This window comes from Magnolia sinica, chromosome 2 (genome assembly GCF_029962835.1).
Source record: "Magnolia sinica isolate HGM2019 chromosome 2, MsV1, whole genome shotgun sequence".
Lineage (NCBI taxonomy): Eukaryota > Viridiplantae > Streptophyta > Magnoliopsida > Magnoliales > Magnoliaceae > Magnolia > Magnolia sinica.
This window is the reverse complement of record NC_080574.1, coordinates 20,961,743-20,979,004: the sequence shown is the minus strand read 5'-3', so window position 1 is coordinate 20,979,004 and position 17,262 is coordinate 20,961,743. Positions and strand designations below refer to the sequence as shown.

Genomic DNA, 17,262 nt, shown 5'->3' with positions numbered 1-17,262 from the left:
TTTCCTCTTTTTTTTTTTTTTTTTTCTAGGAATACGGTCATGCTATTTATGTCTGGTCAATATGAAAATGATACATTTTGAAAACTAGTTATTGTGGTTTGTGAATTTATTCCCATAAACAATGCTTGCTAGATGTGATGTAAAAAGGGCTAATGCAACCATTGAGTTGTTCACTGGTTACTTCAATTGAAGTGTTTCGGTCCTACTCCTAATACAAAATAGTTTGTCCTAAATATGGATTGTTTAACTTCTTGGGGTAACAAGTTACGGATTTGTTCTTGGCTGTTTATGCAGTACGGACAACCAGAGTGTCGATCGTGCATATCGCATTGGGCAAAACAAGGATGTTCTTGTTTACCGTCTAATGACATGCGGCACCATTGAAGAAAAGATTTACAAAATGCAGGTGAAATTTTGCTTGAACTAATTTTCCAGGTGGTCTCCAATAAAGTTTATTTGTTAATGTAACCTTGTCATGTCTCTGCTTATTCTATATATATCTGGAGACGCATTACTGTTTTCATCTGTATTTATGCATGTCCTGTTTTATGCATATTGAGGTTTCTCTGTCCTAGATTTTGAGTTCTTTTCTTTTCTTTTTCTTTTTTTGGTGAGTTCTGTTCAACATAGGGCTTCTCTTGTTTTCTCTTTACTACTGCCCTGGTTTTCTTTCCTCTGAATTCAGTGTGACAGGCATGATGCGAACTGATTTAGAGGCATTTTTCCAGGTTTTCAAGGGAGGCCTATTTAAAACTGCAACGGAGCACAAAGAACAGACTCGTTACTTCAGCAAGAGAGTATGTTGTTGGAAAATGTATTTAGTTATTGAACTCTCAGAAGTTATCATTTCAGACATCTTTTGTGCTCAATTTGGTCTTTGATCATTGCCTTTTCAAGGAATTGATGCCCACTTCCATGGTTGATAACTTCGTAAGCTCAACATTTTCAGGATCTTCAGGAGCTTTTTAGTCTCCCAGAACAGGGATTTGATATTTCACTTACTCAACAGCAGTTGCATGAAGAACATGATTGCCAACACAAAATGTACATATGCTGAGCTTAATTTCGCAATTAAAATGCCTTTACAATAGTCATCTCTGCTCATTTATCCAGTACATTCCAGTATTTTGTGTGTCACTAGAGTGTTTAAATTTTGAATTAAACTTATTCCCATTGTTATGGACTTTTGTTGGAAAATGGAATTTGTTAGTTTAAATGTCGTTATTGTTGACATGGATTGAGCCATTGTCACCTAGACATGATATCCATCACTTCAGGGGAATCAGCCCTTTCCACCCAATGTGTTGACACTTTAAAATGAAGTTTGTTTAAACATGTGAATCTCATGAGTTGACGTGTTGATGTTGCACAAATCGACCCTATGGACTCTTTTGAATGGTTGAGGATGAAGTGTTCGTCTAGCTACCTGAACACATCTTGTTGTATCTGATTACATGTAATTTGTTTATTGTCAAAGCAGAATTAACTATTTATAGTGATTTTTACTCATGGTACATTCATCATGTAACCCATATTTTATTGTATAAATAATATTTATATGAAAAAAAAGGTTAAATGACAACCACTCTGAGAGCATGGGATCGTCATAGAAGGAACCATAAAATCAAATGACATAGGTGACTATACATGCTTTTGTATGATTAGGATATTTGAAGTGAAAGAAACTTTGAGAAAGACGAAAATAGGAAAGGCCTTCAGATCAGATTGTATACCAATAGAGGTTTGAAAGTGCATGGGAGGTGATGCAGAACATGAAATTAAATATGACATGCAAGATTTCAAGCTTTAGATCATACCAATTTTAAACAATCACAGAATTCCACGTCCCACATACGATCAAACATTCAACAAGGGGAGTCTACAGGGGTCCAAGTCTACACATGTTTAGGGATGGAAAATAAAATTATAAACCAAACAATACCCAAAGGAGTGTAAAATTCATCCACTCTTGCAAAGGATTGTTCCCCAATTCAAGAGATTCACCATGTTTCAATTCGGGGAAAGTCTAGGGTTTGCAAAAGTTGAAAATTTTAAAATTTGGGATTATCTAGGGTTAGGGATTTAAGGTGAGAGAGGAGTGAAATAGGGGAGAGAGAATAACCCGAGACAGTCCACACGTGTGGACAACAACCCAGCCCAGACGCACTTGCGTAGGTTCCTATCCGCACGTGTGTGGGGCCCACGAAATTGGAAATGGCCAGTTAGGGGTTAGTCGGTCAGGGGAGGTCCACCCTCGCGCCAAATTTCACGTCGATCCGCGGTCCGGTGTGTGTGTAGTGCTCCGCCGAAGTTTTAGCCCCCCTTGGAGGGCCAGAATATGAAAATCTGCTGTAGATGAGAACTTGGGTACAAAAAGGAGTGAATTTGAAGATGGGAGGGCTGTGGGAGATGATGGATATGGAGTGTAGGAGGTGGGGACGATTTGGGATGGTTGTGACTTCGCACCACAGTAGTTAGCCCTTCAAGGAAGGGAGGGTTTCGTAGCCAATTAGCTTCTTCAACTCCGAGGAATAGAGAAGAAAAAAACGCAGAATTTTATTCATAAACTTCAATGAAAAAAAACCTACATGGGGTTACCTATTTATAAGAAAACCCTAAACCCCAAAAGCCATGCCATGTACGCACACTATTACTTAGAGACGAAGTAACAAAAATAACAACTAATCAACGCAATCAAAACCGTTCATGATGTTTCTAATAACGATAATAACCAAAACTCAAAATCCTAGATCATCTAGGGTAGTGAGCCACGATCATGAGATCCAATGGTGGAATCCCTATGATGATCGGGTCCACTCCAATGCTCCATAGCACGACCCTCTAACTAAGAGGCCCTCCATAGATGTTGTTGTCGATCCAGATCGATAGTGTGGCTTTCTTCCTCCTTGAGTACGTGCGTAGGGTGGGGGGCATGCGCATGATGTCCCCATCAGGAGGTGTTGGGTATTTTAGTTGTCAAAGTTGTTTAACAACATTGTAACATTGAAAAGAAATGCTAGACTAATAGAAGAATAGTACAGGGTATCTATTTATAAGAATAGAGGATCATCCAATGCCGCACTAATTATCATGGGATTAAACTTATAAACCATACTATGAAAAGCTTTAGGAGAGAGTGATTAAATACTAAGGCATAACACAAAGATATCAGAAAATCAGTTTGGTTTCATGCCAAGGAAGGCTACCACTGAAGCTATCTTTCTACTTAGACAATGGATGGAGAAATATAAGGAGACAAGGAAGGATCTCCACACGGTCTTTATTGACTTAGAGAAAGAATATGGTAGGGTGCTTAGAGAGAGAATTTTGTGGGTGTTGGTAAACGAGGGAGTTTCAAGAGGATACATTGACATGCTTAAAGATATTTATGAGGAAGTGGTAATAATGTTTGGACCACTAATGGAGGGACAAGTGAGTTCCCAATTACTGTAGGCCTGCACTAAGTGCTAGCATTGAGCCTGTATCTTTTCGCATTGTTTGTGGACGAGGTAACGAGGCATTTAAAGGAAGAGATCCCATGATGTATGTTGTTTGCAACTGACATGGTTTTGTTTGACCAGACAAGGGAGAGCATAAAGACAAAGCTAGATTATGGAGGAGTGCTTTAGAATATAAATATTTAAAATTAGTCGTACTAAAACATAGTATATGGAGTGCTATTTTAGTAACAAAAAAGAGTGGAAATAAGATTGCTGACCAAGAAGCTTTCCAAAATTACCACTTTCGATATCTTGGGTTGATAAATCATGAGAGTGGAGAGATTAAGAAGGATGTTGCCCATAGAATTCAAGCTAGGTGGAAGAAATGGGGATGTGCCTCTAAAATTTATGTGATCACCGTGTACCAATTAAATTGAAGGGAAATTTTTTTATAGAATAGCTATAAGGCCAGCCATGCTTTATGGGACAACATGTTGGGCAATTAAGGAACAACATGTTCATAGGATGAGTGAAGCTGAAATGATAAGGAACAAAATGTTCATAGGATGAGTGAAGCTGAAATGAGGATGTTAAGACAGACAAGTGCACAAATGAGGAAGGATAGAATTAGAAATGAATGCATTCAAATGAACTTAGGCATAAGCATCAATAGGTAATAAGATGGGGTAGTTGGAAAGACTTGATGACCTATTCCCTTGATAGAGTGGAATAGCGGAAAAAGAATTCATGTAGCTGACTTCTATTGGTTTGGATGAGGCTTAGGTGAAGATGATGTAAGGTTTCAGTTATTGTTTCTACACACACACACACACATTCTATTGTTATATTGGAATAAGATTATGACTTTTAGAGTCCCAAAATATTATTTTAATAGACTATGTTAATGAACTGATTCTGTTGATGGATGGAAGGGGCATTCTCTATCCAATTCTTTGTTCTTGTTATGTTTGGTATTCTATCTTTTGTTGGCTTTTTCTTCTCAATCTTTGGCTTCTCCACCCGTGATGGGGACATCACGTGCACACGCGCACTCACGCCGCCCCCCCTACGCACGTACGTATGCAGAAGGAGGACCCCACCATCGATCTGGCTCGATGACGACGTCCAGAGAGGGCCTCCTAGCTAGAAGACAATTTTTGGTTCAGAAAAGTGGCCCGATAGTCAAGAAAAGCCCACCATGGGATCTCATGATCGTGGCCCACTCATCGGATTGGTTTTATATTTTAGGTTTTGCTTATTGTTATTATTTAGAACATCGTGAACGCTTTAGATTTTCTCGTTTGATTTTTATTTTAGTTTACTTAATCGCCAAGTAATAGGTGTCACACATGGTGCGAGTTTTTGGGTATAGGGTTCTCCCTATAAATAGGCACCCCTTGTAGTTCTTTTCATTCATTGAAGTTAATAAAAAAATTCCTGCTTTATTTTTCTGCTCTCTTCGTGAATTGTGGAAGAATTCAAAAGTGGGTGCGAAGCCCTCCCTTTTCGAAGGGCTAACTACCGTAGTGCGAAGCCACATCGATCCCAATTCACCCCATCTTCCATCATCTCTTTTTTTTCTATCTTCTACCACCATCCATGCTTCAAATTCGTCCTTTGTTGCATCAATTTTCTTCATTACAGCAGATTTTCGGCCTGCAGGCGAGCTGAAACTTCGGCGGAGCACCACGCACAAACCGTACATCGGATCGAGCTGAAATTTGGAGGTTTTGGAGTCCATCCCTGGCCGACCAGGGCCAAGGTGGCCTTTTTCTGAATAGTGGGCCCCACACACGTGCGGCCGGGATCACACACACGTCCATCTGGACCATTGTTGCTGTCCACACGCGGGATCATCTTTTGGTTCAGGTTTTTATCTTCTTTTATCCTCTCATAGCCGTTTTTTTTCATGAATCCTAACCCTATATTACATGATCCCTAATTGATTTGCCCCTTTTTATCACCTTAGGGTTCCTTGAATTGAAATTAGGGAATCCTTTGGATTAGGGACTGATTTTTATGCATGAGTAGTTGATTTTATTTCCCTTTGACATTGTTTGGTTTATAATTTTATTGGTCCAGTCCTAGCCTGTGTCGGCTTGGACCAGCATAGATTCCCCTTTAATTGAATGTTTGGATTTTCATGTGGGATGTGGAATTTGTGTGATTGTTTCTGAATTGGTGTGATCTAAGCCTGCAATCTTGCATATCATATTTAATTTTCCATGTCCTGCATCAACCCGTTACTTGCATCAAGCCTGATGACACTAACTCTATGCATTGGAAGAGGCAAATTATGCCTTTAGGCACTCTCAATAGTCAACTTGACAAATGAATAGATCTGAATCAACAAAATCAGAGTATGCTTGTGAGGATGGTGATCTCTTGATCAAAGAAAATTTCAAGAGGCAAGAAGAAACCTTAGTTTCACTCAGCTGAATAATCACCATGACCATTATCAACTAATCTTGTTTTGCCAAAAAATCCTTCCAAGTCCCTCTTATGGTAAGTTTAAAAGCTTTTGTATCCCTTCCCATCACCTCTAAGTACTTTGAGGTCTTCTTCTTGTCCTTCTTTCAGACCAAGGTATTTAAAAACAGTTACGTAACGGTAACAGTGGGAACTGTTATGAATTATGGCCGTAGTCCTAATGTCCTAGTGGAGCTGATACAGTTTTTTTTTTTTTTTTTCAAAAAAAATAAAAAATCACTGTAACAGTGGTGGCCGTTATGGCCACCGTAACCGATATTGAATACCTTGTTTCAGACCTTACCATCCCAAACAAAAGTTACTTTGCTTACTAGGCGTCTGTAGTTTCCTTAGCACATGGTCTTGCAACCTCAATAAGAATGTAATTACAGTCTTTTTCTATCGTATTGCAAGATTCATGCCTTCAGGCCATGCAAGAGACGGTTTGAATGTTTTCTCTAATTTCCCATGTTCTGTTATTTACATTATTCATCACTACAAAACTTTTGTGCCTCGACCTTATTGATGGCAAAATGCACCTTTCTTAATTCTATGGTATTGTGTTAACGCATTAGTCATTTACCGTTGCATGCCTAATCTTGTGGCTTGTGAGTGCCATCTTACCGGGCAGCTCGATTCTTAAACTTGCTATCATCCAGTTTTAGCAAATTGCTCATACGAGCTTTCACATGTCCATTTCCATCTGTACTTATCCCACATGGCTGCTTTTTTTTTTTTTCCTTTACTTTGATATTCTCTTGCTGCAACACAAAAATGTTATACACCAGATTTTAACATTGTCATGTCATCTCCTTTTATCAAGAATTTTTAAAGAAGCTAGGATTTTGAAAAAATGCTTGGAAGAGTAACATACACTTTTTTAAGAAAAGGAACAAGAAATCTCTCTCTCTCTCTCTCTCTCTCTCTCTCTCTCTCTCTTCCTGTTAAAGGAAACGCTAAAAGTGCCACTCTTCACAAAAATGTTATAACCCATTTGGTGCATATTGAATGTATTGGTAAAAAACTATTAGGCACCTTTTAATGTATAAGGATTTGTTTCCAGAGATGACACCTTTTATTATGTAGTAAATAATTGATTTCATGATAGACAGTTCTTTTCTCATTGAAAACTGAACCAAAAGGGGAAAAAATGAAACAAGGCAAGAGAAAACCAACATTATGTACTTCCAGCAGCATTTATCGTTATCTCTAGTCATAATTGATATAAAACAATTAGTCATCAATAATCATGAGATGAGATGGTAATTATTGTTTAATTTTTGTACTGCCTAATAATTTGTGAAAATCAATGATTCAATTTCTTGTTTTTGCTGCACGCTAGGCTTCAACAATTGAATAGACATGCTGATGATTGGCTTCCTTTCATACTGTCATCGGAACTCCTGATTTTCTCTCCTTCTTTCTAATAGGGAAGACTCTTTGAAGAGCCATATAAAATTTCTGGAGTCTCAAGGTATAGCTGGAGTTAGCCACCATAGTCTTCTCTTCTCTAAGACTAAACCAGTACAGTTGGTGCAGGAAGACGAGAGAGTGGCTAGGTAAGGCCGTACCCTCATATGCAACCATGTTGACATAGACAGAGAGATACATGAGTTGTATTTGTGCAATGTATCTAGGATAAAAGGAACTGGAGACGTCTATGCTACATAAGCATAGAATCCAACTTGTTTGCCTCTTTTCCCCTACAGTGCAGGTTCCTACCATGTTTCTCATGATATTCCCATGTTTCCTTCAATGCTTCTGTGACCTGTAGCATATCTACCAGTTTGTTTAGCTCAACTTTGATATTCATTTGCTGTACTTTCATTGGGAACTGGATTCGGCTCATAAGTTTGCTGTGGGGTTGGGGTACACCATACATGTTTACTATCTTAAAAAAAGGAAGAAAGAAAAGAAAAAGAAAATCTTATTAGCTCAATGTTTGAGTGCAGAGAAATGGGTGCTATGCGTGTGGGCCCATCATCAAGCCTTTCTTCACTCGAGCGTGATGTGGATGGGTATGGCTCTCTGGAAGTCTGCCAGCTCTTCTTTAATTACTTTCTGGAAAATTGGGAAACTAATTCCTCTGTCGACAGGGCCAAGTATGCATTCAATCCTAAAGATAAGCAACAATGGAGAATAGAGACTGAAAGTGCTCTGAAAGAAGCAAAAGCGGAGGAAATTAAGAAGAGAATTGAACGCATGGGTCAGACTTTGGCCAACAAGGTACTATAATGGGCTTGCATACTCTACTATGTGTTTTTCATGACATTTCCTTTCTGACCCACGAGCAGTGGCGTGCTCATTTTAACACAAATCGGTTTCAGGCTCTGGTTTCAAAGTTGCCGGATAAAGGAGAGAAAATACAAAGGCAGATAGTTGAATTGAATTTAGAACTTGATAAGATTAGCAAGTCACAGAGTAGGGCGGAAGAAGTCATTGATTTGGATGACATCTCTGGGAGGTTTGAAAGGCTCCGAACTGATTGAAGCTTGTCAATCAGTTTCTACAATGGAAAGCATGCATCCTTGGTATGGTACATCAACTTTTTTCCCCCCTTTAATATATAGAAAAGCAATGGTTGAAACCCTAAATACTTCTGTTATCAATTTTTTTTTCCTGTAAAACTAAGCGGCTTGTTACACAAAAAATTGGCATGTATTTTAATTAACCACATGCCCCAACTGCTGATGATGCACTAGGCAGCATTTTTGCACCATCTACACATTCAGATGTAGATATTGGAATATCTTGTTCCTAGTAGATGGAGTACACATTACATTCTTGTATAGATACTTGTATGCCTTTCTATGAAATCAATGAAAAGATCCAAATCCCTTTCATTCTGATCTTCATTTCTCCGCATAGTAACTTGTTTCATTGATTTTTATGCTCTCATTTCACTACCCACAATTTCCATGGGAAGTTGAGGCTGATGGGTATGTGATCTAGACTTGGTCATCTGACAGGACTCAACATGGATGGGCTATGGTTCAGTAATCATGTCAGGATGGATATTCTTCATGTCTTGATGGGACATCTGTCCACTGTTAGATCGGCTTCTTCCCATTGATTGTTGGTGATTCACTGGCTGCTTGTTTGAAGTCCGGCAATTGGAAGAACTGAAGCATCGATTGGCATGACTTTTTTGGACCATTGAAGATCTACTATACTGGCTACCAAATGGATGATTTGGATTGTCTCGCGAGTGGGCTAGACATGCCTCATACAAGTATAAAGGCCCTGTTTGGTAGACTGGGCTCATCTCGTTTTAGTTAACAGTAATTATGTATTAGAGATCGTGATCTCTGATACATAATGACACCATGCTAACTGTAATTGTGTATTAGAGATCAAGCTCTCTAATACATAATTACTGCAAACTAAAATTGAGATGAACTCATTTTTAGGCATCTATCAAACAGCACCCAAGGACTCCACTGTCTATTGAAAAGAAAAGAAAAAACCCTGGTATATTCAATGTTTAAAACTTTTGGATATTTTGGAAGAGGAAAAATCAAATGTTTTTTTTTTTTTTTTTTTTTAAAATAAACATTTTAGGCAATTTAGAAAATAGAAATGGGTGATCACCATCCACAGATGGAATTGAGTAATTATTTAAGCCCAAACTTTGAGTCTCTGAATTTATATAGGGTTACTTGAGAAGGAATGATTTGGGACAGTCGAAGAATAATATTAACATACTATTTGAGTAACTATATACATAATTGCTCCACAGAGAAACTAAAATCAGTTTAATTGAAGTTTTCTAACTTAGACCTCATAAACATAATTTATACACAAGTATAACCTCTCTTTTTCTCTGTTTATTTGAGTTGAAACTGTATTAAGCCCAAACTCTGAGTCTCTGAATTAATGGGGTTTCCATCTGTAAGGGGTCGTTTGGATAGGTGTAAATGGTTTACGTTGTAAATGATTTATTATTAAATCGCTTAAAGGCTATAAATGATTTACATCCTGTCTATTTGGCTAAGTTGTAAATGATTTACGGTTTTGGATAACCTGTAAATGGTAAATGAAATCTGCTTTTGTAGGCTTTCATTAAGAAAATAAAAAAATAGAGCCATTGCCATCTCCTCGTTTCCTAGTAAATGAAAACTCAAATTTTTGCTTGGAAATGAGAATGGGACTTTAATAGTAAATTATTTACAAATAGTAAATGATTTACTGGCAAATTAGAGCATCTAAACACAAGTAGTAAATGATTTGCTAGTAAAACATTTACTACTTGCCCCATTTACCACCGTCCAAACGACTCTAATGAAATTTTTACAGCCATTTTAACAATTGATACTGAAATTAAACATGATTTTTCCCCCCGTATGGTGTTTTCCAGTGGTATGTAGAAGTGGGCACATGGTTTGGTGATTCAGGCTGCTGATTTTACGGGCCGCTGAATCATACTCTTGGAGGACACTAGCCATCCAATGGTAGGCCTTATCTAGTGACAACTGCATTTTTTTTTCTTTACCATTTCTGTGGGAGATCTTTGCTAGCATCCCCATCAAAAGAGGGGCCAATCGGATCAATGGACGGGATCAACAATATGCAGTCCAAACTTGTACCAGCCAGCTCAAGTGCGGCTACTCTGTGTCGAAGGCAGACACAGATTTCCTGCGAAAAGGCTTTTGCTGGAGCTTCCTGCACTGGGAAGCTATGTGGGGCCACCATGATGTTTGTGACAAATATCCGGTCTATCTGTTTCTACGTCCCATTTTAGGACATGAGAGCAAAAATAAGAGTATCCAAAACTCAACGAAACCACAAGAGAGAAAGGAATGCCTACTATTGAAACCTTCCTGGGTCCACCTTAATACTTATATGCTATCCAAACTGTTTATATGGACATTCCCACTAGGATGAACTGAAAACATGAAAAACTTATACTAGTACAAAACTTTTGTGGCCATACAAGTGTTTCAACGATGGTCATTCAATCCCCACTGTTCCTCCACAAACATCCCTATGGCCCCACCTAGATTACCAACGAAGGAACTTGCCCCACTTTTTTCTATGTGCACTCGGATTGCTTAGCAACCGAAGTGTTGACGTGGCAAACTTCTGTGGGTCCTATCATGGTGTGTGTTATATCCACACCGTCCATCCATTTTGCCAGATCAGTTTACAGTATTAGCCCACAAAAGAGGCAGATTCAAAGCTCAAGTGTACCACAACACAGCGAGCAGCGGGGACAATGATGCTCACCATTGAAACCTTCCTATGCCCACCATGATGGTTATTTGCCATCCAACCTGTTCATAAGGTGACAGATTTGGATAAGTGAAAACACAAAGATCTGCTTGAGCCAAAACTTCCATGGCCCAAGAAGTTTTCAATGGTAGGCATTCAATCCCCACTGCTTTGTTGGTGTGGTCCACTTGAGCTATGGATATCTTTCAATTTTGGTCTAATGCTCTAAACTCGACAGCGTGGATAAAACACTTACACCACCGTGGCCCTACAGAATCCGTACACATCGGAAAGCGGACTGCATAGTAACTCACTACGCTTAGCCTACTGAGTAAACTTTGTGACGTTCACCATGATTTATGTATTTTATCCACTCCGTCCATTCATTTTAGCAGATAATTGAAGGGCTTGAGTCAAAAAATGTAGCATATCCAATGTTCAAATGGACCACACCACAGGAAACGGTTGAATTGAACATCTACCCTTAAAAAATTCATAGGGGCCACAGAAGTTTTGGATCAAGATTATATTTGTGTTTTCCCTTCATCCATGCCCGCATGATCTTATGAACAGGTTGGATGACAAATAAACATCACTGCAGCGAGGTTGGATGACAAATAAACATCACTGCAGCGCCTAGAAAGGTTTCAACGGTAGATATCATTATCCCCAGTGTTTCCCGTGGTATTATCCGCCTTAGCTCCAATTTTTAGTTCAACCCCTTAAATTAGATGGAAAAACGGATGTACGGTGTGGATAAACCACATACATTCAAGGTGGGCCCAACTTAGTTTACTCAATACCATAAGAGCGTACTGAGTAACTCAGTACGCAATCCGATTTCTACACAACGTAGCCACGTGGTCTTGAGTTCCCTCCTCCCTTCCTCGTGGTCGAGCGCTCGCACCTAATGAATGCGTTGTATGTCATTTAAATATAACGGCGAGCTCATGGAAGATTACAACGGTCGTTCTTCCAATCTGCTTAATTTAAGGGCTCAGGTGATCATTAAAAGATCATAGACGGAGTAGATGTCACATTAGGACTCCGATGGGCCCAAAGTGCATTTATAGCAATCCGAATACATTCCCATTCATTGGGATATGATACATTGGAACTTTATCCATTTGAATTAGGTTTTTCTCAATGATTCAAACGGTTGATAGCATAGGGTTCCGCTTGGATGAAGGATTTATCAGATTGAGTGCACAGATTATGATGACAGCCCGTTTTCAAAGTAAAAGAGCTAAATTTCAAAATTTTGAAATAATTCAATTTAAGAGATTGTATTTGTCGTGTCTACCAACTAAGCTGAGACCATCGTTTAAACGGTTTGAATCATTGAAAGATGATCGGCGTTGAAGGGCTAAAGTCCTAATGGATCATATCCCAATACGTTGGGATGTATTCGAGTAAACCTCTCCGTGAGAGAAAGTGAGTTTCCTACAACACCAATCACTGACGGTTCCTGCAACACGAAGCCTTGTGGGGTCCACCAAAATGTCCATGTGAAATCTACTCCGTCCATCTACTGGTGAGCTCATGTTAAAATAACAGCCTAAAAGTGATGTTTACATACCATTCAACCCATCCATAAAGAGATTCTTAATATGATGAAGGGTTGATACGAATATAAGCCTGATCCAAAAGTTCTGCGGGCCCTAATAAGGTTTGTATAGTGGGCGTTTAGTCCCCACTGTTTCTCATAGTGTGGCCCACTTGAGTCTTGAATGCGGTTCATTTTTAGCTCTATGTTAAAACTCATGAACGGAGTGGATTGTACGAACGGTTCAGAGGAGATCAAAGTGACATGGTCCCACAATAATGTATTTATTATATGCACACCGTTCATCCATTTTTCAAGATTATTTTAGAGCATTAGACAAAAAATTAATCATATCCAAATATCAAATGGACTACACCACAAATAGCAGCGGAGATAATGATTTTCACCGTTAAAAAAATTAGTAGGGCCCACCATATCATTTATTTTCCACCCAAAAATTTCATACTGATCCGAAACTTCTGCAACCCCAAAAAGGATTTCAATGGTAGTAGACGTTCAACCCCCTCCCTCCCCCACCTGCTTTTTGCAGTGTGGTTCTCTTTATCTTTAATCTGTCTTATTTTTTTGCTCAATCCTTTAGAAGAGCTCGCCAAATAGATGGACGGTTTGCATATAACACATTCCTCATGATGGGACCCACACAACTTGCTGACTTGATACATCAGCTATATCACCACCAGCAAATCCGCTTCCAAGTGCAGCGCACCACACGGGATAATGACGTCTCATGTTGAAACATTTCCAATGATAATAGAGATTTTTACTTATCATCCAACCCCTTCATAAGCTCCCGAAGATGTGGACCTATGGAAAACACAAATATCAACTTATTCAAAACTTTTGTGGTACCCAATACTACAGCTTCCTATGCTGTGGTCCCCTTGAACTTTTTAATATGCTTCCATTCTTAGATCCTGCACTAAAATGGGCTGAAAAAACAGATGGACGGCGTGGATAATTAACATACATCACGGTGGGCCCCAAAGAGTTTACTGAGTACGCAATCAGCTTCCCGTCCGTAGCGGGTGCTGCAAGCAATCCACTTCCCATCGAATCCGGTTCCAATCTCCATGTACAGGGCAATCTACAACCGTTAAAAGAGACCAACAAGCATCTTTTCACTACACCGGGTTTTCAATTCCGACATCTTTGATGTATGATTCAGTAATCCAGACCAATCACATGCTGCCTTCCCCTGTGATCGACATTGCAAAAATAATCTATAATATATTGGACAATCTCAGCCTTTTGATTATGATCTAAACATATACGGTTAAGAAGAGAAACATAGCAACGGTCCACATTCAAACAGAAACTAGTCCCACTGTTGGTTTCTGTATTTTGTGATACTGGAATTTCATGGTCCATCTACTGGGTCACAACAAATGAATGGTGTAGATTATCAAGTGGTGGGCTGTGCTGGTCAGAAATGAAAAGCCACGTATAGTGTGCATAAACACGGCCGTGCATTGAATTCTTCTTCTCCCGGAAACACGACCCGCGCATTTCCCACTGTTTTCCTCGCAAGAGGAAAAACCCAAAGAAAAAATGTCCGAAAGGCGGAAGTAGAGAGAGAGATCGCAAAAACCCTAGAAAACCCTTGCCGTTTCAATGGCAAAACCCGATAATCAGAAGCTGAATCCATCGACCCTCCCTCACAAGCCTGCAACTCGAATTCATTCTTCAAACGACCAGGATCTTGATCCAATCTCGTGTTCTCTCGAGAAATTCAAGCTCTACGAAACCCGGCAAGTAAGAATTTTAACAATCTTCGTTTTGTTTTCCCCATTTACTAGTGGGAATATCAGTCAATTTGTTGAATTTACGGCTCTGATCAGAGATTCTACCTCATCGGGAGCGACCGCAGGAGGCGATGCTTCCGAGTGCTGAAGATCGACCGCTCCGAGCCATCAGAACTCAACATCAGCGAGGATCCGGTCGTCTACACGCAGCAAGAAGTTAAGAACTTGCTCCAACGGATCAGTGAAGGGAACCGCTCCACCGGTGGTCTCACATTTGTTGTGAAGGTCTACGGTATTGCAGGTTAAGTGCCTCTCTACCTTTTATTATTATTATTATTATTTTATTTTATTTTTTTTAATATCTTGCATTTTCTTTTCTTTTAATTGTACTTTATTCCTTCTTTTTTTCTTTTTTTTCCTTCTAAATTGTGTGTGTCTGTGTTTTTTTTTTTTTTTTTTTTCAAATTTAGGTTGCATTAAGTTTCTAGAATCGTACTATCTCATCCTTGTTACAAAGCGTCGACAAATAGGGTGTATATGTGGTCACGCGATTTATAGCATCGATGAGAGCCAATTAATCACCGTCCCTCATTCATCGATACAGACTGACATTGCCCATTCCAAGACTGAGCTAAGGTATTGCTGTCTTTTTGATATTAGATTTATTTTTATCAAAATAGATCGAGAGAGGAGCTTGGATGATTAATTGCCTGGTTTCCTTTTCAATAAGATTCTCTTAATATTAATAAAAAAGGTTCTCAGGTGATTTCATTTCTCTGTTGTGTTTGATTATGTTTGGGAAGGTATGATATATTAAAGAGGAATGTTTCAGTAGTCCATGGACTACTGAAGGAAGGCAGTTAATGGATTCTGATTAGCTGAATCGACGGGACTCGCCTGAACCCATGGCTGAAGTGAAGCCAATGGGAGTATGTGGAGTACATCTCTCTCTCTCTCTCTCTCTCTCTCTCTCTCTCTGAATTACAGCCGAAAAACAATTAACAGAAAGGAAAATCCCTATCGACACCACCGCTTGAGGTCGACACCCAATCTTTAACATCCAGCTTAGCCCTCCGAATAACCTTCAGGACTCCTCTGTTGGTATTACAGACCCTAAATAATTACAGCCAAAAAACGATTAACAGAAAGGAAAATCCCTATCGACACCACCGCTTGAGGTTGACACCCAATCTTTAACATCCAACTTAGCCCTCCGAATAACCTTCGGGACTCCTCTGTTGGTACTACAGACCCCCTGATAAGTGGCAAAACCCCAAATAATTACAGCAAAAAAAAAAAAATAAATAAATAAATAAAAAATTAACAGATAGGAAAATCCCTATCGACACCACTACTTGATGTCAACACCCAATCTTTAACATCCAGCTTAGCCCTCCGAATAACCTTCTGGACTCCTCTGTTGGTACACACACACACACACACACACACAGAGCCTAGATACCAGCAAGAAGAGCCATTCTTTAACATCTTCTACCCTTCTTCCCCACACCTCCGCCACTCGATGAGGAGATGAAAGACTTGATAGAATCAGGGATCACCCTCAACCCCCCAAAGCAGCCAAGAAAGTTCTCCCACAACTTCCTCACAAAGGGACAATGAATGAACAAATGATCAATTGATTCGTTCTGCATGTAAAGGCAATAGACGTGGCCAGAGCTGTGACCTTGTGAGGGTTACCACAATGCCATAGAAAGGAGTTGTGCACTGAGTCTCTCTTGGAGCTATCCCCCACAAGAAATCTATAAAAGGAGCGGACTGAGAATACATTGGATTTATCCAAGAGCTAGGCTTTTGAATCCTTCACCAAAAGAGAGAGTCTAATCCCTTGAAGGCGCGTAAGCAGAGATATGAGCTCCTCTTCCTCCTCCACCGATAAGTCCCTAAAGCTGGTTTTTTTTTTTTTTTTTGGGGGTTACACATCATCAAGCTAGCCATAAGAGAGCAAATCAACTGTAATTTTGGTATTTGATGAGATACTTGCAAGGCATGGGAAGTCATCACTATGCCTTATCTCCCTCAACCAAACATCCTCCCAAAATTGGACATTCCTCCGACCTCCAAGAGCGAACCCAGATGTTTCATTAAATTTCCTTCCAAGTCCAGTAATATCTTTCATCCACAAACCTGTAACATTATATGAAGATGAGCCTTTTGTTTGCTAAACCCCCTTATCCATCCCATATTTCATTAGGATAACCTCTTTCCAAAGACTTCCCTCCTCCACTCCAGACCTTCAAATCCACTTACCTAGTAAGGTGTCATTCATGGCATCCAGCTCATTGATGCCCACTCCCCCTTCCCTAAAAGTTTGGGAGACTTCCTCCCATCTCATCAAGTGAAATTTATGATTTTCCTTAGCTCCCTTCAATAAGAAGTCCCTTCTAAGGCGATCCATCCTCATCAACACTACCTTCAACATTTAAACCGAGATAGAAAGTAAATTGGGAGGTTAGAGCTAGCTGCTATAATAATAATAATCATTCTCCCCCCAAAGATAAATGTCGGCGCTTCTAGGACGATAACTTTCTCTCAGCTCTCTCAATAACTTTGTTCTAAAGGTCAGAAGTAGGCTTACCAATGCAAAGTGGGAGGCCTGAGTACGAAGATGGGAAAGAACTGACCTTGCATCTAAACATTTCCGCACAAGATTAAGTCTCCTGCTTAGAGATACCATTGCCGAGCATTTCACATTTGTCCATGTTCACCCTTAGGCCTGATACCTTTTTGAAGCAATAAATTATCTTCCTTAAATTGTCTGCTAGGACAGGATTTACCCCATAGAATAGATTCATTTACAAACTGGAGAGGAGAT

General features: G+C 39.5%; 2 protein-coding genes across 5 annotated transcripts in view; both read left to right on the top strand.

Moving 5' to 3' along the window:
• LOC131236573 (SNF2 domain-containing protein ENL1) overlaps positions 1 to 8,758 on the top strand; it is a 39,075-nt gene extending 30,317 nt beyond the window's left edge. For all 3 annotated transcript variants that reach the window (XM_058233848.1, XM_058233847.1, XM_058233846.1), the window contains 7 exons: positions 295 to 406; positions 729 to 797; positions 950 to 1,044; positions 7,340 to 7,468; positions 7,862 to 7,927; positions 8,006 to 8,135; positions 8,237 to 8,758. In XM_058233848.1, the coding sequence (XP_058089831.1) occupies positions 295 to 406; positions 729 to 797; positions 950 to 1,044; positions 7,340 to 7,468; positions 7,862 to 7,927; positions 8,006 to 8,135; positions 8,237 to 8,398 (763 nt within the window). In that variant the 3' untranslated portion in view covers positions 8,399 to 8,758. The remainder of the gene's footprint in view (positions 1 to 294; positions 407 to 728; positions 798 to 949; positions 1,045 to 7,339; positions 7,469 to 7,861; positions 7,928 to 8,005; positions 8,136 to 8,236) is intronic.
• A 5,435-nt stretch (positions 8,759 to 14,193) lies between these two features.
• Positions 14,194 to 17,262, top strand: part of LOC131236572 (phosphatidylinositol-3-phosphatase SAC1) — a 34,817-nt gene continuing 31,748 nt past the window's right edge. The window contains exons 1-3 of one of the 2 annotated variants that reach the window (XM_058233843.1): positions 14,194 to 14,439; positions 14,526 to 14,730; positions 14,900 to 15,065. In XM_058233843.1, the coding sequence (XP_058089826.1) occupies positions 14,299 to 14,439; positions 14,526 to 14,730; positions 14,900 to 15,065 (512 nt within the window). In that variant the 5' untranslated portion in view covers positions 14,194 to 14,298. The remainder of the gene's footprint in view (positions 14,440 to 14,525; positions 14,731 to 14,899; positions 15,066 to 17,262) is intronic. The other variant, XM_058233845.1, reaches the window with a different exon arrangement.